The 24,384-nt window shown below is 41.0% G+C and overlaps 1 protein-coding gene across 2 annotated transcripts; it reads left to right on the top strand.

Annotated features, from left to right (window-relative positions):
* Nucleotides 1-2,298: 2,298 nt before the first annotated feature.
* LOC121869630 (5'-3' exoribonuclease 1-like) lies at nt 2,299-23,156 on the top strand. 2 transcript variants are annotated; one of them, XM_042371119.1, is made up of 21 exons: nt 2,299-2,537; nt 4,107-4,238; nt 5,749-5,843; nt 5,987-6,200; nt 6,490-6,654; nt 6,936-8,003; nt 8,800-8,961; nt 9,580-9,747; nt 10,019-10,186; nt 10,652-10,848; nt 11,273-11,474; nt 13,054-13,174; nt 13,852-14,018; nt 14,356-14,543; nt 14,973-15,162; nt 15,324-15,444; nt 15,645-15,832; nt 16,241-16,333; nt 16,489-16,584; nt 18,763-18,951; nt 21,583-23,156. In XM_042371119.1, the coding sequence occupies exons 1-21, from the start codon at nt 2,463-2,465 to the stop codon at nt 22,726-22,728; spliced, it is 5,145 nt and encodes a 1,714-aa protein (XP_042227053.1). In that variant the 5' UTR covers nt 2,299-2,462; the 3' UTR covers nt 22,729-23,156. The 2 variants fall into 2 exon arrangements, with proteins under 2 accessions (XP_042227053.1, XP_042227054.1); XM_042371120.1 differs by lacking the exon at nt 18,763-18,951.
* Nucleotides 23,157-24,384: the final 1,228 nt, after the last annotated feature.

Genomic DNA, 24,384 nt, shown 5'->3' with positions numbered 1-24,384 from the left:
GTTGTCTCAGTAAATGACAACAACGGGAACCAGTTTAACTGTGAGGAACTATAGGTGTATGGCAGTGTTTTGTGGAGGGTCTTTAAGAGGCTATTTAGGTGATAAAACTATTAAATATTAACCACACAACCTTAATCTAACATAATATTAACCAGAAATAACATTAATCTGACATATTAACAGAAAACAATTAACCTAATATAAATTACCATAACATTAATCTAACAACCTTAACCTTGTCTGTGATAAGAGCTGTAATATTACATGACTCAAAGCTGAGGCCATAAGCCAACAGACATTTGAAGAGTCTATATTATTTTCTATAGTATCGATAAAAAAGATAAACAAGAGATAAACTATTGGGCCTTATTAAGCCATTGTTAATCTCGTATACTGAAATTCCTGTGTTCCCTGATATTTCACGTATATAAGTATCAGACTTAATAATTAGATAAATTTAATTAGTTTTATATTTTATATTACAATAAAACATGTAGTTTAATCATGAGATATTGTTTATTATTTTATTTGTGGTGTGTGAAGGAGAACCACCGTCTAAGTCCACACAGCTGAGTATCTGGGTGGCAGATTGTCCAGTGTTGTGTGGAGATCCACGACCATGGAGTTTTTTTTTTTACTTTACTTTACTTTTTTACTTTTATTCTCTTCACCACTGATCGGCTCGTTATCCGCTTGGGCGATCGGTCACGTTTGTTAATTTTCTTTTTATTTTATCCTCTCCACCAATTGATCGGCTCGTTAGCCACCCGGGCGACCGGTCACGTCTCTGTCACGCACTGTTGGCAAGTACTGGGCATGCACCGGCTCCTGACTGTACCTGAACCCGTTCCAGTGTTGGTCAAGTCTTGTCTTGAAAGAGCTCACACTCGGTGCCGTCACAACACTCTCTGGTAGATTGTTCCAAGAGTTCACAACTCTCACTCCGAAAAAGTTTGCCCTCACAGTTTTCCGGACTTGCGGCTTCTTCAATCTTGAGCTGTGACCCCTTGTGGGGCGAGCGTCTGCCAGCTCCAAGTAAGGACACTCGACTGAGTAATAATAATAAAATAATAAAAATAAAAAACGGTTTATTAATAGAGTTGCAGCCTCAACTAGGTCCCCCCTTGCCCGTCTGTAGTATAAGCTAGGCAAGTTCAGGCGTTCCACTCTCTCAGGGTAGCTGAGGTGCCTAAGTACAGGCACCAGTTTGGTGGCCCTCCTTTGAACATTTTCACCCAACTGACAGTCCCTAGCATATGTCAGGGACCAGGCGGGGTGACAGTACTAGGTTTAAAATTATATTTATTTTCGTAATAAAATAATAATAACAATAATACTAATAATACAAGCTGTGGTGGCGGTAGTTGGAACTGTCTAACCTCGGAATACTCTCCTTGAGTCTACCAGCACGAGCTGAGAACAGTACTGGGCTTCAAAATAGCCCTTGACAAGACCACCAAAAGCAATGGAGGGATCCTACACAGGCCACTGACCTGTTTTCCTCGGAAGGTAAAAAGTTTCAGCGAGATCTACGTCAGCTTCAGGAGTGGTAAAAGGAATGGCACCTGAAGGTCGTACCAACATTAAGAAGGCGTATCACATGTCCCAATAAGACGATGAAACAGCATTAATGGAGAGCAAATGTGAAAAGGACTTGGGTGTGGCTGTTGACAACAATTTTTACATCCCACTTGGACGATCTTCTCCGTGCTATTTAATGTAATATAACCTAACCTGGGTAAAATTTTAGTTTCGACCACGCCTGTATTTACATATATAAACTTTGTGACTTCCGACAGATAAGAAGGTCCAAATAGTTCAAAACTTATAAAAACCACTGGAAATACATAGTTTACATATCTAACCTAACCTAATTCCTAAGATTCCCTGGATGATTGAAACTAAAATACCCTTACCTAACCAAATCTGATCATTTAACTAAGATGGTAAAAATCGCATAAAATCGCCGATTAACCATTTGAGCTGACACCGTTGACAAGAGGGCAAGAGATGACTTAATAGAAGTGTATAAATATCTCAGAAGACCGAATGTTCATACCTGGAGCTGGAGGGACCGCCCCACATCTTAATTAAGGTTGTAAGGAGCCACAAGTTCAGAAAACTGAGGAAAAGTTTCGGAGTGAAATTTGTGAGCTCTTTTAACAATCTGCCACACTGGATCAGGTTCAGATACATTCAATAGTCATTACTTGCCCAGTACTACGTGACCGACCGCTAACGATTGCAAAAGTAAAGAAGACAAAACGTTTTAAGCCATTAGTGGTGTTCGTGGTAGCCTCAGCAACATGACAGATGTTACCCGCCACAAATATTACACCATTATAAATTTTCTCACCATAACAACAACAACACACACACACACTCAGGTCATTATTAAGTGCCTCTTCTTGACCTTGGGGTGTGTGTGACCTCATCAAGAAGGTCATAAACACAGAGACAAGATGGGTGTCCCTAAATTCTACCGATGGATAAGCGAGAGATATCCATGTCTAAGTGAAGTAGTCAAGGAATATCAGGTATTGCTTATTTCTCTTATTTGTCTTATTTCTACGTATTTTTATGCGTTTTTGAATGATTTTGATAGTATTGTGGCCTATTCATTAATTATATATACCTCTGATATTATACCATATATGGCTTATATCGACTTATTTATCTCGTATTTTGTTTTATTTTTATATAATTTTTTTTTAATTTATGTCAGTTTATAAATGAATATAAGAACATAAGAATGGAGGAAACTGCAGCTGGCCTATTGGCCCATACTGGGCTCTCTCTCTCTCTCTCTCTCTCTCTCTCTCTCTATATATATATATATATATATATATATATATATATATATATATATATATATATATATATATATATATATATATATATATATATATACTTTATTGGTGTTGTTAAGGAAATTTGTGTCCTGAGTTGTGTAAAATAATTGTTTTATGTCATGGTGTCTGGCAACAAAAAGTTATATAAAAATGGACTGGTATAATGTGTACAGTATGTGGTTGGTATTGCATATTTAAATGAATAATGAGTAAGGCCGATAGGTTGTATGAGAATGCAAATTAATTATTTGTGAAATTGTGTACAGTGTACACCTTGATGAGTTGATCATCATCTGATCTTGGCATGATGCTATTTGCTACCTGTGCTATACAGTATTATAGTTTTTGGATTTGTTTAATACTTTGTCTTTTCGTACAGTAAATAAAGATTATAAAGTGTATGTAGAAACTTGAATGTAAACTAATGTTTAATTTTATTTGTTCATTTAATTGTATGTATACACCTTGATCATCATCTGATCTTGGCATGTTATACCTTTTTGGAAAGCTCTATGTCTAAGCTACAAGACAACATATGAAAATTTCAGCTCTCTAGGTCTGTTTTAAGAGTTTTAGAGCCCCCCCCCCTAAAAAAAAAAAAAACGAAACTAAATTCACATAATAAAAGTTAGCGGTTAGAGTTAGCTTCCGCTATTTTTTTTAGCGGTTTAGCGTTAGCGAAGTTTACTTTTTAGTTAGTGGATTAGCGTTTAGCGAAGGTAACTTTTCGTTTAGCTGTGCCCACCATTGGTGTTTGGTTAATGTTATTTATTCTGCTTTTGTCGTTTGTTGTGTTTTATTATATTGACTGATCTTTGTATGTAGGTGCTTCATGATGTCTTGTGAGCGGATGAAAAGTAATATGTTTATTTTTTTACAAGGACAAGTGAGGTGAGGTGAGGTGAAGTTAGGTGAGGTGAGGTGTGAGTCATTGAGTACTTGATGATAAACCTCTGTGCTGTTACCTCGGGGGTGGCTTAGGTTAGGTTAGCTAGGTTATTTTAGATAGATTTGGTTAGATTAGTTCATGTTATCTCCATTAAAACCTATTATGTAAGAATCGTTGTTTGGGAGAGACTCACCACATCAAACTTTTATTTAACCAACTATATAGATATGAATGTCCATTATATGTGAAGCCCCCTGTCTAACAAGTTATTTAGAAAGATAAGTTCATTATATGAAGGTTACACTGTAGTTACAAATGAGTTACGTTCCTGAGGATTGTTCCTTACTTTCTCTCGCTCGTTTCAGATCCCAGAATTTGACAACCTTTACCTGGACATGAACGGGATAATACACGTTTGTTCTCATCCCAACGACAATGATCCTCACTTCCGTATAACAGAAGAAAAAATATTTAAGGACATATTTCATTATATTGAGGTAAGTTAATGTTGGTTTTTATTGTGTTAATTAAGTGATTGTTGTTTTGGACATACAGTAGGCTCTCGCCAATAACGACTTCCACAATAACATTTTCGACAATAACGGTAAGTTACAATAGGTACCCATTTTTGATAATAACGTGTGGATTCTCTTGAATAACGGAAATTTCGCGGGAAGCGTCCGAGCGCATCATTGATAGCATTTGTTTGCCGCCATGTTGATGACGTAGTTGTCCACTCCGCCTCACTCTCACTCTCACACACGCTCAGTGGAATACAGCGCTGCACCCACGTGTGAGATTTTCCCCACTATAACTAGTGGTTGTTAGGGTCGGTGATCAATAATGGCTTCCGCATTTTTGCCTGTGGGGGCTAGGGAGGTGGTGGAGGGAAAGATTTGCCACCTGAATGACTGGGAACTTTTAAAGTGAGGAAATTGAACTGTCCTGAGTCTACAGTGCGAAATATTAAGAGGAACTTAGAGGAGACCAAGAAGAGTATTGTGCTGGATAAAAATATTTCGGTAGTGATGGAAATGCGAGGCGAGCTATGAATGATAAAGGCGATAGAAACAGGTTGTTAGTGATAACAGAGCATTTTCTTGTGAAATGGTCAGCTTGTAGAATGAAAGACAGTGCAAGTGTTAGCGGCCCTCAGATACGGAACAATCATCACACCAAGCACCTCAAAAACTAAGTGTTATATTACTCAAACTCTTTATTTTGATGATTGAATAGCAATTCTTTTTATTTCAGCTCACAAAAAGTGTTAGGCAGGGCTTCAAAGGGAAAAAATGGGTGAAATTCTTGTGGCAGCGGCACCAGCAAACCCTTTTTACATGTATTTTAATGTCACATAAATAACGTTTTCGCTAATAATGGTGTTTTTCAGGCACCTATTAAACGTTATTGGTGAGAGCCTACTGTATATGTGTGTTGGTCTGTGTCCCTTTATTTTAGCATATCATGAAAATTAGGAACCCTAAATTTAATCTAACATTAATTTGTTAAATATAACCTAATCCAACCTAACTTAAAACCAAAACCTGCCATGTTTGGTAGTGAGGACCATCCTCCATGGTACAGTGTTAATACAGGAGGAAAGTGTAGTACTGTACTGTACTTGGAGAAGACCTGCCATGTTTGGTAGTAAGGACCATCCTCCATGGTACAGTGTTAGTACAGGAGGAAAGTGTAGTACTGTACTGTACTTGGAGAAGACCTGCCATGTTTGGTAGTGAGGACCATCCTCCATGGTACAGTGTTAATACAGGAGGAAAGTGTAGTATTGTACTGTACTTGGAGAAGACCTGCCATGTTTGGTCGGGTCACACTGGATTACGCACCTTCTTTCTCACATCTGCCCCGGGCTAAGGATTGAACCCAGAACATATTGTCAGAGGTACACTCGGTACCACCTCAGTACCACCAACACCACCCAGGTAAATGCTGTCCAAACTTTTATTTCCCTGTGAAAAATTGTTGAACATACTGGTATTTTTCCCCCAGGTTCTTTTCCGGTTAATTCAGCCGAGGGAAGTGTTCTTCATGGCCGTTGATGGTGTGGCCCCCAGAGCTAAGATGAATCAGCAACGTGGTCGCAGGTGCGAGATATAAGTTGGATTTGCTTATTTTCATGTCAGGCTTTCTTATTTCTACAGTAAACTTGCTTATTTTATGTCAAATTTATTTCTACGGGTCAGATATTTTATGGACGACCTTGTACCCCTGACCTTGTACCCATCAGATTCCGCTCTGCCAACGAAGCAATAGAGGCAGAGAAGAAGGCCAAGGCGATGGGTGAAGTGCTTCCCTCAGAGGAACGCTTCGACTCCAACTGCATCACCCCGGGCACGGCGTTCATGGCAAGACTGGACGCCCAACTGCAGTACTTCATCACCAGCAAGATATCACAGGACAGATTATGGCAGAACTGTAAGGTCATCTATTCTGGTCACCAGGTATGGGGGAACATCATACTGTATTTTTATTATTGACTATTTTATCTTAACCATTAACCTGGCAACTAAAGAATCCCTACCTCTTCCCCACCCACCTTCTCTTCTTCCCCCTCCCTCATGTAGTCAAATATGTTAAGTTGATAGATGCTTTGTTTTTTGTCCAGACATTATTAATATTAAGATGATATACATTAAAATGATGATGTTGATGATAGTGAGGATTATGACAATTATAATAATAGTGATAATGATGATGGTGGTGATGATGATGATGTTGTTGTTGTTGCAGACACCCGGTGAAGGAGAACACAAGATTATGGAGTACATAAGGTTCACCAAGAGTCAGCCACACTACAACCCCAACACCCGCCACTGTCTCTATGGTCTTGATGCTGACCTCATCATGCTGGGCCTCACCTCTCATGAACCTCACTTCTCTTTACTCAGAGAAGAGGTGAGTAGTGCTCTAGCTGCTTCCTGGTGTGGGGGGAGGGATGGGGCTGTTGGTGGGTGACTGTAAGTGGGTTAGGTTAGGTTAGCAGGAGGGTATTTAATCATCCGGTGAAATTATCTGGGGCTCCTAAGCTTATGAGATCCATCAGTTCATTACAATACATAAGAAAATAAAGTCTAGAGATTCATTAAACTTGTGATGTATAAGAACTATTTCAGGTTTGGTGTTTTATTGTCAGGTGGAGTGCCTGATAGATCACATAAAGTTATTAACTATTTCAGGTTCGTTTTGGAGGCAAGAAGGACAGTAACCGCCGCACACCCACGGCAGAAGAGACCACCTTTCACCTTCTCCACCTGAGCTTAATGCGAGAATATGTCAACTATGAGTTCTGGGAGCTACACAAGTCTCTGTCCTTTGGGTATGACCTGGAGAACATCATCGATGACTGGGTGTTGATGGGGTTCCTCGTGGGTAACGACTTCATCCCCCACCTGCCGCACCTGCACATAAACAAAGAAGCGTTACCGATTCTCTACAGGACGTACAAAGACGTGATGCCAGAATTAGACGGTTACTTAAATGACGGGGGCAAATTACACCTTGGCAGATTTGAAAAATTTATGGCAAAACTTTCAGAGTTTGACGTTGAACAGTTTCATGAACAGAATGCAGATTTAAAATATTTCCAAAGTAAGAAACTGAAAGATGGAAATGCCTTCAAAGTTAACAAGAGTAACGGTAACAGAGAGATAGAATTAGAAACTTTTAACTTTGACGAGGACGACGGGTTCGAGGAGGGCGGAGCTTTTGGTGCGCTGGAAGCACCGGAAGACGACGACGACGACGTAGAGGACCTATGTAAGACCTACGAGAAGCTCGGCTACAACCCCGACCCCACGTTCCTCGACTGCGACGAGGAAGAATCCAGCGAGAGCGAGGAGAGCATATTTAATGCAGAGTTCCGTCAACACAAGAGGGAGTACTACATGACCAAGATGCACTTCATGCACGTCAACTCCGAAGTTCTGCACGAACAGGCAACGAGCTACGTCAGAGGTATACAGTGGATCCTCAACTACTACTATAATGGCATCTGCTCCTGGTCCTGGTACTACCCCTACCACTACTCTCCCTACATCTCCGACATCAAAAACTTCGCCAACATGGAGATGAACTTCGAGATGGGGAAGCCCTTCCTGCCATACCAACAGCTCCTGGCCGTGTTGCCGCCCCTCAGCAAGAACCATCTGCCTCGGGCCTATCAAGGACTCATGTTGAAGGAAAACTCGCCCCTCAAGGAGTTCTACCCGGACTCCTTTAAGACGGACCTCAACGGAAAACAACAGGTTTGTAGTTTTCTCTTGTTGATGGTTGATGTGACGTTAATGAAATTCTAACTACAGTAGTATAATTTAGTTTAATATAATGATAACCATGAGTGGAAGTTAACTATAGAGACAGTGGTCATCATCAGTACAAGTTTCTTGTTCCTTGCACATGATATTTGTTCATATAGGTGGGGCGGGGGAGGAATTCCTTAGCTGCTGGTTAAAGGTTTAACTCGGACAAGTACAGTACACATTAGTTCAATTTAATAAAATTCTTCAATTTTATAAGATTTATGGTTGAATTAATTGGTAAAAGTTGGGTTATTACACAAACTCTTATTTAGCTCTTGGCAACAAATTTCTTCAATGTTTCAGGACTACAATATGATATAAGTACAGGGGCCCCCAAATTCGCGGGGGCTAGGTTCTCAAAATGGCCGCGAATCGCCAAATCAGCAAATTTGCTGACAGGGGGGGTGGAGGTACATTATTACTTGTGTACAAAGAAATGTATATTCCCTTTATGTGTTTGCCCTTAGGACAATTATTTCTTTTACCTGTATTGTAAATATGTATGTGTGTGTGTCTACACACATATACAATACAAGTAAAGCAAATTACTGTCTCCAGAAAATGCTTGCAACTTTAAAACTACCCACAGACGTTCTTGGGTACATCCAGTGTCATCTGCAAAAAATAGAGGACCTCAAAATAAAAATCCGCTAATTGAGGCCCCCTGTACAATAAAACATTCCCAGATTTTGTTCATATGATAATTTAACTATTTATTTTCATATTTATTTATTTTTTGCAGGACTGGGAGGCTGTAGTGCTGATTCCCTTTATTGATGAGAAGTTACTGCTGGAAGCCATGAATCCTTGTAATGAGGATCTCACTGAGGAGGAGAAGTCACGGAACATCCACGGCCCAATGTACATCTACACCTACACCAGCGACAACTTGGGAGAGTGTAAGGTGGGTGTTGAGAGAGAGAGAGAGAGAGAGAGGCTACGGTAGGATGTGGTGAAGGATGAGAGAGAGAGAGAGAGGCTACGGTAGGATGTGGTGAAGGATGAGAGAGAGAGAGGCGGTAGGATGTGGTGAAGGATGAGAGAGAGGCTATGGTAGGATGTGGTGAAGGATGAGAGAGAGAGAGGCTATGGTAGGATGTGGTGAAGGATGAGAGAGAGAGAGGCTATGGTAGGAGGTGGTGAAGGATGAGAGAGAGAGAGAGGCTATGGTAGGAGGTGGTGAAGGATGAGAGAGAGAGAGAGAGGCTATGGTAGGATGTGGTGAAGGATGAGAGGCTATGGTAGGATGTGGTGAAGGTAGTACAAGAAGTGATGATGGTGGAGATGATGCAAGGGAAGGGTAATGGTGATAATAGGATGGTGGTGATAGCGTACATTACCACAGCGGGAACTAATGTAACTCTCTCAATGATAAGAATAAATAAATGACTATCACTAAATGAAGGTTGAGTTTATATACAATTATATTCATGTGAGTTAACCCTTATTAGCCTCAGTGAGTGGAAAGAAACTGTTCGTCATCAACCTAGAAATTAATTAACCAGGTGTGTGTTGTTTACAGAGTCCCGGATTCTTCCTGTCTGTGTCCATTAACCACGCCAAGCTGGAGTGTGTGAAGCGAGAGGATTGGGAGATGTTGCCAGAGAAGATATACAAGGGTTTGTGCCGAGACGTGAAGCAGGATGTCTACTTTGCCGGGTTTCCTTCACTGAAACATATTGATCATAAGGTAGGTCTTGTGTCTGGGTGTTGCAGAAATTTCTATGAATCTTTCTGTTGTGTTTCTACTTTAGTTTGGGATGAATTAAGGGGCTACACAGACATTAAAGATAAAGGGAAGTAATTTAACCTGATCTGACCTAACCTGATCTGACCTAACCTAACCTGACCTAAGCTCTATAGGACCCCACACCTCTATCGGACCTCACACCTCAATAGGACCTCACAGCCCATACTAGCAACAAACATCATTCCTTCCCTCACTTCCTTCTCTCCTACAGTTCCACATCGCCAAGGACGGAGTGAAGGTGTTCCAGCAAAACAGTCGGGGGGAGAACTTCATACTGGACGTGACGGAGTCAAAGCACGTGCCTGACCTCAAGGACCTGGCTAATCAGCTGTTGGGGAAGGTCGTGTTTGTGTCATGGCCACACCTGATGGAGGCCAAGGTGAGAGTTGATGCCCGGTACCATGATTGTCGAGGAGCGGGTGAAGAAAATGACTGGCATGATGGTACAGGCTGGGTGATAAATTAACTGATTCATCTCATACAACAGTCTCGGTATAAATAATGTATACTACAGTGTATACATTGGAGTTAAAATAATGGTGTTTACTACATGCCATTATTTTTTTTACCTGTGTGTGCTGTGTATGATGTAGATAGGTAGATATTCAGTCAAATTGTCATACAACTTTACAGTTGGCTTGGCATTTGGCTTCTTATCTTTTAAATAGCAACTGACATCAGTGGAAATTAGTTGTAGGGACGGCAGCCAGCATTAGTGGGAGTTTCATGTTCCTCACATTCCATTTTCTGCCCATGTGGAGGGTGGGGGGGGGGTGTAAGGAGAGAAATCTTAACCACTGAATAAGAAAGAAAAATATTGAGTTTGACTATTGTTATGTTACAGGTGGAAGCCATGTGTGACAAGAGTGAATATTACTCACTGGTCAGAGGTGAGGTGCAGAAGACCATGATGGAGGGTCACCTAAGGGAAGAATATTCCCTCAACAAGAACTCCCTTACCTCTCACTACCACGACCGTTGGGGTGTTGAGATTGGCAACACATCCATCCTGGTGTACGCTGCACCCTTGACCGGCAGGAAGTAAGTCAAGCTTTTATTATTATTGTTTCTGTCATTTGTCTTTTATAACCTTTACTCACTGTGTTCCCTGGTGGCCTAAACTGAAAGCACACACACACACACACACACACACACACACACACACACACACACACACACACACACACACACACACACACACACACACTGTTGTTCCCTCTCTCTCTTTATGGCAACAGCCTTATAAACCATAAACATTCATAAGAAAGACAAAACATTACTTTTTATATGTAGAGTTTCAACCAACTTTTTTTTTAAAATCATACAGTTCTGTAATTTCCAAAATATATTCATTAGCTAAACCACAACCACCACCACTTGTCTCATTTCTCTTGTTTATATGTAAAGTTAAGTTGCCATTTATGGTTTTATTTCTCCAGAAAATTATTTTAAATTTGTTCTCCAGATATGCTCCATCACCAAGTGGGAGAATGTCACTGGAGAAGGAATGGTCGAGGAATGTTCAGCCATACGCTTACCAGACGATCGTGAAGGACATCGCCGTACACGACCCGGGCTACAAGCAACATCTGGCCCCCGAGGAGTACTTCCCTCCCCGCACCAAGGTCTTCATGCTTGGACACCCTTACTATGGATGTATGGGAGAGGTGAGGGAGTAAGCGACAGGATGCCTTCACAGGATAGGTGATAACATGTTTCTGGAAAGATATCAGTCAGAGGATGGGAAGTGGAGTAGATTGTTTGTTGTGAGTTGGCTGATAAGACTCTTCATCGTGTTAACTTACACAGTGTCAAGGACTAACACACACACACCAGTGAGAGTTATGTGTTCTTTGTGTTCCATTATTATTCATTGGGGGGGGGATCTTTAGTGTGATGCCATATCTGAAATAAATATACACTTGTTACTTGGGGAGAATAATTTATTATTTTATTTGTTTAACAAAAGAGGTTTGAGAAGTTCCTGGTCTACAGTCATCACTATACCTGTACTATATTTTTATTTTGTGGACAACATTTTTTGGACATATAAAACTGTATGTAGTGGTTATGTAGGATGGTCACACATGGCTGTATTTTTTTTGGCCAATACAAAACTTAACAACTATGACCTAAACTTACCATCATTACTCAACTTTCACATTGCTGGAAAAATAAAGGTTATTGAAGTGTGTTGGCAGGTTTAGGCATCATTTATATAGGCTAAAATGTAGTTCATGCGACACTAGACTGCTGCAGTAAATTATATTGCTGAAATTCAGAGTTCAGGATATGGAAAACTTAGTAGTTATACAATAAATGAAAAAAATATTTAGCCTATACCGGTAGTCCCCGAGTTATGAATGCCTGAGTTACAAACATCTGAACTTAAGAATGGGATCCCAGTATATTCATCACAAAAATCTGTAACTAAAATTTAGTTTTTTACATGACCCTATATTGTTTAACATCTCTTTATTTACATAATTTTTATGTACAGTATGGGATATTATTGTTGTTTTGTATTGGAAAGTTTGTGTTTTAACCTAACCTAACCTATGGTATTAACACTGTTATGACTTATGAACAGATCAACTTATAAACAGGGTCCAGGAACATAACCCGTTCATAACTCAGAGACTGCCTCTACGTGTTGTCTATGCCTTCATTGCCCAAACTGTATGAGAGAGAAGAATCCTTATTTTAGATTTACCAGTTTGATAAGAGAGACAACAGAGTAATCCTAAGGTCAAAGACAACCCATGTCCTGGAGTGGTCATGTACTGTAGAGTAGAGTATAGTTTCAGGTTGGTGGAATCCTAGAATAAAGTCATCCAGTATCAATATCATACTACTGATCTATGCAGCTGAGAGTTAGGAGGTCCTGGTGGGGACTAACACACCCGTACGCTCTTCTTATATTTTTGGAAAGTCAACGTCAAGTTATTTATGAAGGTGATACAGTATATTTCTTAATGTATATACCAAAGTGAGTGTTGAAGCTCACCTTGTGGGGTCACAAGTGGAGGTACTGTAGGCTATCTGCTCTTCCCACCTCAAATGTGTTGATGTGTCACGTGTTCAGCAATTGGTGCCATATGTCTCTCTATAAACGTTTCTGGATGGGAGTTGAGGGTCCCCGCAGGCTACAGTTGCATCCGAGTGAATCCCTTAGACTTTTATGGTGATAAGTAAAAGGTGGGACTTAGAATTGCCAACTGATTTCAAAGCTTGTTTATCTTTCAGGTAATTGAAATTGACCCCAGCCACAAGGGCAGGATACGGGTGGCCATGACAGTAGCCTCAGATCCTAACTTTGAAGTAGTGAAGCAGAGACAAGGTCAACTGGTGGACCGATACATGACAGGTGAGACTGTACAGTGTCTTCCCAACACTGTGGTAAGCATAGGAACAAAATACTGTATTTCTGTGAGTTACCAGAGTTTTACCCATCATACAGTAGTACAGTAAATGGCATGTACAGCTAGACCCCGACTTACGACGGGGTTAGGGACCCAAATCCAGGTCGCAAGTCCGAATGATCGTAAGTCCGACATAGATAAAAAAAAATCTACAATGAAATACAGTACAGTAAAAGTAATAAATAATGAGGAATGTATACAGTACAGTGAAAGTAATAAATAATGAGGAATGGATACAGTGTGACTGAGCACTTACCTTTAATGTAGTCAGCTGAATGCACATGGGGCCCCCATAATTTTCTAATTATACATGGATACTACATTAATTGGAAACGTTTCGGTATAGAAAATGCGTGTGTCATTTTGAAAAAAAAATGGTCACAACTGCGGCGATCGTAAGTCCCGACGGTCGTAAGTCGAAGCAGTCGTAAGTCGGGGTCTAGCTGTATTGTATTATGTACCTTAGATAAGTTACTGAAAATTACCGTCTTCTCAACGTTAAAACTTTTGAGTTAAAAATATACAGTACTGTACTGTACCGGTATGTTGAAGTTACAAGTGATGAAGGACATAAAGTGTCTTGCATACACGAACAGCTGTTGACGAGAACTATTTTTTTCAGGTTACTTTGCGTCCCAGAGGATAGGTATGTCGTCACACATCCTGGCACGGCTCACGGGGACGGTGTTCTTGGTTCCTCCTTCGGGTGGTAACCTCATGGCTGAGATGGAGATGAAGAACAAACTTAATATTGGCCTCAACCTGAAGAGTAACAAGAGGAATGAAGAGGTAAATTGTGATGTGTATCTCTTAATGTTGTGTTATGTGATGCCATGTTGTTCCCAGGTGACCCTTTTAAGATTTACACCTGGTAATTTATCTCGGCAATCCTCGAGTAATTTGTTTTTTTACGTTTGAGGGTCGTTAACGCGTATTATACCCGTGTGTGCCATTATGTTCCTCACCTTCTTATATTCAACTGTCTTAATTTATTGTAGTCTCATGTTGTGTATCATGAGTAATGTCACACAGGTGTTTGTCCTCGTATAATATGCACCTGTTTGACGGGTATGTTGTCTTTGTAACAGGTGTGTTGTCGTAGGTTTGTAATTCATCACTTTGACAGGTGTGTGGTTACAGCCGCAGGACCCAGGATGGTGCCAATGACAGGCCCACGTGGCTTTATTCAGAGAAGGCCATAGACGCCCTCGGGGAGTACCAGAAAAAGTTCCCCGAGATATTTGACCACTTGACTGCACACGCTGGCCAGAAGGACATTTTCTACCAGGACGAGGTGTTTGGTACCGAGAAGTAGTAAGTACAGTTGAGGTGTTGTCTACCCTGTCCTGTACTCTATGGTCGTCTTGTTTTATCTTATTTTTTTTTAGTTTTCTATTTCTTATATATTTTTTCTCTATTCACTTTTTTCCAAGGTATTTCTTACTGTAAGACTCACTCTACAGTACTGTATATACCCCTTCTGTCCTCCCTAAATGTAGCATTTAGTTTAAATTACTATTGTTGTCTTGTGTTGTTGTTTACTAATGTTTCTCTAACTTAATATATTACCTCTACCGTCTTTCCTAAATGTAGCACTTAGTTTAAATTAACGTCATTATAGCGTTTAGTTAACTTAGAAACTACAGACCTCTTCTGTCTTCCCTAAATGTAACTTCTGTGTAAATTAACATCAGTATTACAATAACCGTGTATGTCCCCCTCCCGTCATTTGTCTCACACCAGCAAAGAGCGAGTAGCTGAACTCACTGACTGGTTAAAGAATTCAGACTTTGCCAAGGCAGAGCGTCAGCCATGTGGGACGCAGACACTCGACGAGGCGATCGTGTCGCGGCTCATCGAAGAACTGGACAAAGTGTCCATGATAAGAGCAAAAGTTGTTAAGATGCAAGTGCGGCCACATCTACTTTTTAAGGTACAGTACTTTTATGTGTACTATAACAGATAGATAAAGTAGTGTATAATAGAAGAACTAAATAGATAGCTGGATATGTTACTGTATAATAGAATAATTGGATACAGTAGATGTATAAGGTGGCGTATAACATAAGTTGCTGTATATTTATCCCTCCACAGCCAAACCCCCTCCAGGGCAGCACCCCACCAGACCACACCGTCTCCTTCAAGATGTTTGACCGGGTGATCAATGTTCGGGAAGGTTTTTCCGTCCCTCTAGGAGCCAGAGGAACAGTTATAGGTCAGTGCTGACTTCTTGAATCCTTAATCCCTTGAGGAAGATGACTGAACCATTTGAGTATGATAACTTAACCCCTTGAGGATGGTGACTTAACCCCTTGAGGATGATATCTTAACCCCTTGAGGATGATATCTTAGCCATTTGATTATAGCTTAACCCCTTGAGGATGATGATTTAACCCCATGAGAACGATTTTCTAGGGATCCAGTACGCAGAGAAAGAAGCAGACATCATGTACGATATTCTCTTCGACGAAGCTTTTGCCGGCGGGCTGACTCTGCGTGGCCCTTCCTCGGCTCACCGCTGCTACCGGCTACACTGGGCGGCCCTCGTTAACATCACCCACGGCAATCGCTCAAAATCTGCTTCTGGTCCATCAATGCAACAGGTAAGGAACAGTGAGTCTTTTAGCAGCTCAGGATCAGTAGCTTCTTTATATATCTCATTTACACTAAATTTTCTCTCAAAGTTTAAATCAACTTTATAATATGAAAGTATTATTTTTTCTCTTCATAAATTTTCTTGGAACACACGTGATGATATTACCTGAACCGTTTGTTTAAGTGACCCACTGTAGAACCTAATACAGTATAACCTAAAGTGTTAAAGACAACAAATAAACTAAGACCCACTGTGTTCTGTCTCCAGTATAATATTTTTAAAAGGGTGAGATGGACACCTTGTATGCTGTCTTATTCTACTTATCTATAAAGTTTTTGAGTTTATTAATATTAAAAATAGGTGAGGTAATTTATGAAGACCGTGTATTGTTTTATTTTCTCACCATTACCTGTAGTCTCGAGTGCCCCAACACGATGCCTGGAACAAGCAGCAGTACAACAATGACTCTCAGAACCATAGAAACAACCTCCAGTATCCAGGACCTGTGGTGAGTATGAGTAGAAATATCCTCACATACTTACTGTACAAAGAAAATAAAAAAAAATTTACACCAATTTAAAAGGATTAGAAAATCCATACATACTTATATTTAGTAGAAATGTGGGCAATTGTTATTATTAAACCATAAACTACTGTTGACAGAGATGGCAGCAGTCTAGGACTCAGGAAGGAAATGTTACAGAACATCTCAGGCAAAATAACAGAACCAAAGCACCTTATCAAGGACGTACTCCCCAGGTAAGTTGTCATTACCCTGTGGAAAAGGTTGTATATACAGGTAGGACCCTGCTACAGGTAGGACCCTCTGCTAATCTGGGACCCGATAGTCCAGCAGCTTCGATGGTTCGGGATGGTGTCATAGCTCACTTCTAGTGGCTGTTGTCACTGTTTTACCTTTAAATACTGTACCTATAATTTACCAATAAATATGCCTCCTAAGAGACCAGCAAGCAGTGGAAGTGGTTGTAATGTGGCGAAATGTAAGCGTGTGACATTAACTATTTTTGAAAAAGTGTTTATACTGAAGAAATTAGACAGTAATAGTACAGTTTATGTATTATTTTGCCTTTTTTAACCTCGGCTACGATGGTTCGGAATTTTCACTAATCCGGAACCGGTGTGGTCCCAAGCTTCCCAGATTAACGAGGTTCAACCTGTACTGTACTGTCTTGTTTCACACTTTTTTTTTTTTTGTCATTGATGATTCTCTACCACCAAGCTTAATGAATCTGGTAATTAAACACCCTAATGTTATCTGGAGGGGGATTAAGTTAGTGTTAGGGTGTTTTAATCATCAGGTGAAATAAGCTGGGGTTTGCAATCTTCTTGTGATCCCAAGTACAGGTTCACTGCCCACAATATGGCAATGTTATGGGACCGAGATTGAACTGGATTTTGAGATCTTATGAATTTTGGACCATAGGATCCGGTGGCCACTACATTACTTGTCCTGTGTTGACGTATATTGTACTGGATGACCTCTGAGAGACCAGCCTCTGATTCACTGTACCACAATACACACCACAAATTTTACCTGCTTTTCAAACTTTTTTTTTATTTATTTAAACTTCAATATTCCAAAAAAACATCAATGTTTGGGGTATTTACTGCTTCCAGGGCTGTGGGCGCTCCTCCACCTGTGTACAGTGGTGGCCTCTCTTGACTATACAGTAGTACATTAGGGCAGAGCTTCTTGGTGAGAGAGGTGCTGTAGCTACAGGTAAATTTAATATGACAATTTTGAATTTTTTTTACAACAATTATGTATTGTTTAACTTTGCATTAATGATTTATAACCGTTTTTGTACAGTAGGTCGGGACATATCCTGACTTTTTATAACAAGTTTTTTATATCGCGGCTGCCAAAAATTTTCTATGTACAGTATAGTGATAAATTTGTTTATTTCGCGAGGGAAATCGGGCAGGAAATATTTTAAATGTACCGCCATGGCAAACAAATGTGTTATTTGCTCACCAGAGGCGCCACCGTGGCTGCTCACTCACGCATACACGCTCGGTCTTTCTGAGTGAGTGACGAGAAAGCAGCTGACTGCTGCAGATTACGACTTCTAAGGGGAGTGTAAATGGGTTGCTAGTGACGTGAAAAGTGAAGTGAAGATAATGGAAAAGATGTAATACTGTAACTAATGTTTTTGGTGTATGTAGGTGTGGGATTGTCAAGTGAGGGTGGCAGTGTGGTGTCTGGTGTTCCCAGGATGGTGCGTCAGCTGCAGAGTCTAGTGCTCCTGAGTCTGGTGTTCCTGAGTCTAGTGTTCCTGAGTCTGGTGTTCCTGAGTCTAGTGTTCATTGGTGCTTTAGTTAGTAAGAGAATAAACTCGTTAAGTCAAGTTTAGTCACTTTTTTGGGCCTCCAGAACCTAACCCTATTTTCCTCATTGATTACATGTAATTATATGTAGCGATTTAGTTGGACCCTATCTCGCGATATATCCCGACCCTACTGTAATGTAGAAATATATGGATGAACACAATGGTAGGTAGATATTCATTAACCCCTAAGCCTCGGGTTAGGGTGCTGCTGGCAGTAACTCCCCCCCTCCCCCCCATCCCCCCGTGCGAGGGAATAAATCGAAAAAAAATCAATTTTTCCCCACAAAAAATGGCGGAAATAGGCGGATGTTCTGGAACGCCACCCGGGGCCTAAGGGTTAACATTGTCATACAAATTTACTCTCATTCTGTATGTTACGTACACGATGCAATAGACAATGCTGGTAATACAGTACAGACACTACAACAAACATAGACCATACAAGCAATGTACTGTCCCTAGACAATACAGATAAAGAGTTACGATACTTTGTTGTTGTCGTCATTAAAACCCTATGAGTTACAGACTGTCTTTCCCAGCCTTTACTGTTGCCAATTGTGCTTTTTTATATTTTTTTATCTTTTAGGCACGGGCACAACCTCACACCTCGCACACTCAACAACCAAATAAGACTAACAACCCCACCAGTCCACAACCTCCAGACCCACAACAGCTGCCTAGTCCCTCGGGTCTCCGCGTCAACCACAAACATCGCCAAGGAGACACTAATGGCGATGTTGGCAAGAGAAAGGTTCATCCTCGCTGGCAAAATGAGGTAGGGGGGAGGGGGGTGTGGGGGATGTGTGTGTATGTGGGAGATGTGTATGGGGGAGATGTGTATGTGTGTGTGTGGGGGGGGATGGGATGTGATGGGATGTGTGTGTGTGTGGGGGGGGATGGGATGTGCCTGTGTGTTTGTGGGGGGGGATGTGTCTGTGTGTGTGTGGGGATGTGTCTGTGTGTGTGTTTTTTCATATTTTTCTTTGTATAATTTTATTGTATTTTTTTGTCGTTCCAACATATGTGATGCAAGCAACATTATTAGACGTAAACTAATCCTATATAACCCACAAGTAGATGCCAAGTGTTCAGGGAATTTTGTCCACAACTGTACACGGTTTCAAAATGTATCGTAAACTCTGTGAGTGAATAGAAACCGTGGGGCCGACGACGCAACCATAAACTCTGGATGATATAACTAAGAGATCAGTATTAGTTGATATACAGTTGTCTCATGTACTGTTCTGTCCGCCTCAAGAATAATTATAATAATAATAATAATTAACGGTTTATTGAAAAAATTCTGCAGCCCGAAGGCTGAAAATATACATTGGACATAAATGACTTATTACATACATTGGTGGTTTATCAAAAGTCTTCATTAGAGAAAGGTGAAGGAACATACAGTGAACATACAGATTAATGTTTACACACGTAGATCATGTGAGCTGAGGTGTTGAACAGCAGGCACATAGTGTAGTAACTCCCTCACAGGTGGTGTTATGAGGGGGCGTGGTGTGACGTGGTGTAGTAACTCCCTCACAGATGGTGTTATGAGGGGCATCACGTGGTGTAGTAACTCCCTCACAGATGGTGTTATGAGGGGCATCACGTGGTGTAGTAACTCCCTCACAGATGGTGTTATGAGGGGCATCACGTGGTGTAGTAACTCCCTCGCAGATGGTGTTATGAGGGCATCACGTGGTGTAGTAACAGATGGTGTTATGAGGGGGACGTGGTGTAGTAACTCCTTCACAGATGGTGTTATGAGGGCATCACGTGGTGTAGTAACTCCCTCACAGATGGTGTTATGAGGGGCATCATGTAGTAACGCATCACGCGCAGATGGTGTTATGAGGGGCATCACCGGGTGTAGTCGCAGATGGTGTTATGAGGGGCATCACGTTGTGTAGTAACTCCCTCGCAGATGGTGTTATGAGGGGCATCACGTGGTGTAGTAACTCCCTCGCAGATGGTGTTATGAGGGGCATCACGTGATGTAATTCCCTCGCAGATGGTGTTATGAGGGGCATCACGTGGTGTAGTAATTCCCTCACAGATGGTGTTATGAGGAACCTCACATGATGCTGTAGCAACTCATTCACTACGTGGAGTCGTAGCATCATGGGGACACCATGTGGTCTGGTGTCACAGGACCTCAATGAGGTGTTGTCCCAGGCCTCCCTATCGTGGACGGATAAACACTTAGCTGGTGTTGTTGAGTCTCGGGGGCAGTTATCACTGGGTACCTGGGACCTCACTGTGTGAAGGTTAGTTTGGGTACCACTCGGCTGTTACTGTTGAGTTGTTTTTTCACTGACTTAAGCACTGTTCACCACTATTCAATACTGGTTCCATTCCTTTCCTAAATGAAATACTCTGTAGTAACTTCTGGCGAGAACTTGTTGATATTCCGGTGGGGTGGGGTTCAGGGGAGGGAGTCGGTATGGGCCAACATAACAGTTGACCTGGCTGCCCCCAGAGGAGCGCCATTTACTTCTTGACCCTTCGGTGGTCTAGGATGTAGAAGTGTATATTGCCAAGTTCCCTCAGTTTACCACAACGATTTTTAAATGTTGCTGAGGTAATTAGGTTTAAAGTTACATTAGGGATTTGTAACTATTTTTGTAAACAGTAGAAGTGAATAGATAGACTTTTGGCCAACTTTACCCATTATGTTATACTGTACACTCTTTGTCGTAATACCTTGATAGTGTAGTATAAGTTGAAGGTCCTGTTAATTCAGTTTGAGGACGTCTGTTCTTTATTGTCCTGTGTTGGTACAGCCTGAAGAAGACTTGCCAAATATGTTAACGCTGAATAACACCTTACTCACGGGTGACCTGGGCCAGGGATCAAACCCATGACACAGTAGTGAGAGGCAAGTCCATAACTGCTCTACCACTGATATCATTCACTGTATTACCAAATAACGTAACCTAACCTGTCTCAATAAACACTAGTATCCTGACTCACATCTGAAATATCCTGTCTTGGTCATAATATGGTGCAGCAGTCTGTTTTATGATCATTTCTGCCTTAGACTCAAACCATTGTGTAAGTTGTCATCACCAAAATACAGAGGTCAAGAAAGCATAAAAAATTTACATTGATCTTTCATATTTGTGTGTTATTTCAGAGATATTTTCTGAGTCGTGTTAGAGTGGACATGAAGGTGGTAAATTGCGTTAATTACCTACTGTCATCACAGTCTATCCAGTCTATGAACATCATCCACTCTATTAACTGATATCATCCGACTATTAACTGGTAAATGACATCATCCAGCCTGCTAACAATGTACATTCTTTTCAGTCATTTATCTTTTTATTGTTCCATTTTGTTCTCATAGCAAACATAAGAAATAATATTATTAACTAAAGAATATTTTTGACTGTACTTTCAGGGCAAATTGGTGGCGATAAATTCTCCTGATGAGGTGAATGTGGTGATCCACGGGACATACTATGCAGCCTGGAGTCAGATCTACAAGCAGGGACTTGTAGCAGGTCGAGGTCTCATACCCTGCTACTCGTATGTTCCTTGGGATATCAACTCACAATTGGTATTTCAGCTCTATGTTTTTCTTGATGTGAGGAAAGCAATGTCAGATGGAATGACATTCTTCAGAGATAAAGGGAAGCAGATACTCTGCACAGGTGACAGTCAAGGGATAATCAACAGGAGTTATTTTAGTAAGGTTGTGGACTGTATTTCAGGCGAGGTGATCTTTCCTTCTCAACCAGCAGTGGGCCCCGAAGCTCTTCCCAGTAGATCTCCGGGTAACCAGCAGCAGCAGCCACAGCTGCAGCAGGGTCAGGGGCAGCGGCCGCAGCTGGTGTTAGATGGACGTGGGAATGTTGTGACAACTTCCTCACAAGAACCCCAAAAATTACAAATCTTCGAAAGCATCTGGTCAAAAGCACAAGCTGTAAACCCAGATAGTGTTGACCTGCGGCCAATGCAAAGTCAGATGCTGTCACAGCTTCTCAATATTTCTGGTGATGTTCATCCTGCTTCCCCACAGCAAGTTAAGGGACCAACTTTACCTCCACAGTCAAGTCAGGATTTAGCCTCAAGTCGGATGGAAGTGTCCGTTCAGGACATCTTCAAGGGCGCACTCGGCCAAAATCAGTTGCATGTCGGTCCACAGTCGCAGGCTATGCTAAAATGTGAACAGAGCGAACCCGTCGTTATAGGCACGGCCTTGTTAGGTGCTGCTGAAACGTCCCACTCTGTAACTCAGCCGCCTGAAAGGTATCAAAAGGCAGGATCTCCTTCAAAATCTGCCTTTGTGCCAACGCAAGTAATCCGTAATCAGACGCCACGTAAACCTAAAGCCGATCACTTTGCTAATTACAGTGGGAGGCAAGAGTCGAGTACAAATTATCATTATTCTCAGCAGCAGCAACAACAACATCAGCAGTCCCAGCCATCTCAGCATCAGTACCAGCACAATAGTAGGCCAGAGGGAGCGTCTAATAAACCAAAGCGTCAGACCCGTAACAGATTGGCAGTCAAGTTTGACAAGCCGCCCGGGAAGAATTACTAACAAGCCTGGCAAGAACTAGCAACAAGCAGCCCGGCAAGAACTACAGCAGTTACGTGATGATCAGCTGTTGTTTCCTGACAACATGACACCCTTAGCCTGCTATTCCTGTCATGTTATCTAGCATACTAAAAAAACATTTGAGCCAGTTATGGTCCCTTCTGCCAAGATCGCTCTCTCTTTTGTTTTTTAATTAATGTCGTTTTTAAGAGTGGATAGTCCGTTGTTTTAATCTAACTTAAACCCAGAATATAAAAAAGGATGATATTGGTATTATGTTATTCCCAGGAGTAACAGAAAGTGAGTTATACAGCTCCTCCCCGACTTACAACCTACTCGACTACGACCTGCCTCAGTCGTACCAAAATTTGGTAAAATTACGTATTTTCGAGTCCCAAAGTCGGTACACAGACAAAATTTTTATTTGTACAGTGACCCCTCGGTTAACGAACTCAATCCGTTCCAGAAGGTCGTTCGTTAACCGAAAAGTTCGTTAACCGAAACCATTGTTTCAATGGGTTTTTGGGTAATTGGTTCCAGCTCACCGAAAATTTCCTAAATTCAACAAAAATGGTAGAAAAGTTCACTTTCTTTTAGGTGTGTATGTAGAAGGCTCCTGGATGATGATGATGATGATGATGGGATTTAGAATGGGGGTGGAGGAGAAGGAAGAAGAGAAGGCATTGGGGTGGAAGAGAAGTCACCCCATGGCGCCATTTCATCCATAAAATTTTAGCTCTCTTGGTGTAATTCAAGATTATTTTCTTTAAATCAACACTGCACTGCATTATATATTGTCAATATATAAAATATATTTCAAAATGACCAATAATTTGCTTGGAAACACAGAAAAAAAGCATTTAGTTGAAGAGAGACTCAAGTAAGATGTTACCTCCAGTGAAAACAGAGAGAGACTAACGCCTGTTTGCTGTGTTAAGAGGCTGGATGCCGCGCATTAAACTAGTCACTTTACCTTCAATTATGTTCAATAATTGTTAAAATGATTAAAAAATTGAATATTAAACTTTTAAAATTATTGAATAGTATAAACTTCTTGATATTTACTAAAATAGTAAGGAATTTAAGCCCTAGAACCGATTAATGTATTGGTGGACTGATACTAAAGTTGGTTGCCCGGTCAGTGCAAACGAAAACATGTTGAGGTCGGTTCGTAAGAAATTCGTTAACCGAATTTTTGTTCGTTAACCGAATTGAAGATCCTTATGGAAGGCAGTTCGTTAACCGAAATTTCGTTAACCGAGGCGTTCGTTAAACGAGGGGTCACTGTAATTCACTTTAAAATGTCTGGCAAGCTTAAAAGTGAGAGTTTTGTGGTGCTGAGAAGAAAAAGAGACACCCATTTTAGATGGTTTATGTATTATTTAAGCATTTCCGACTTAAGACCATTTCGACTTACGACCTGGATTTGGGTCCCTAACCCCGTCGTAAGTCGGGGAGGAGCTGTATATTGAGTTTAGGAGCAGAGAATACTGTAGTTGAACAGTATTGATATAAATTCACTTGTGTAATAAGTTTGATGGTGGGACAATGCAGGTGTACTGTACATCATCCCAGTGTACTTAACTCAGGCACTGTTACAACTATCTGCTACAAGTCTTGTATTTCTTACTCATATTAACAAAATATTTATTATGACTA

Source organism: Homarus americanus, unplaced genomic scaffold, assembly GCF_018991925.1.
Source record: "Homarus americanus isolate GMGI-L3 unplaced genomic scaffold, GMGI_Hamer_2.0 scaffold23578, whole genome shotgun sequence".
Lineage (NCBI taxonomy): Eukaryota > Metazoa > Arthropoda > Malacostraca > Decapoda > Nephropidae > Homarus > Homarus americanus.
This window is presented reverse-complemented; position numbering and strand designations above follow the sequence as displayed.

Excerpts from the sequence above, each read along its gene's own strand:
- LOC121869630 (XM_042371119.1), top strand. The coding sequence starts at position 2,463 with ATGGGTGTCCCTAAATTCTACCGATGGATAAGCGAGAGATATCCATGT. Across the intron at positions 5,844-5,986 it reads AATCAGCAACGTGGTCGCAG|ATTCCGCTCTGCCAACGAAG; the intron begins GTGCGAGATATA and ends TGTACCCATCAG. Across the intron at positions 8,004-8,799 it reads ACCTCAACGGAAAACAACAG|GACTGGGAGGCTGTAGTGCT; the intron begins GTTTGTAGTTTT and ends TATTTTTTGCAG.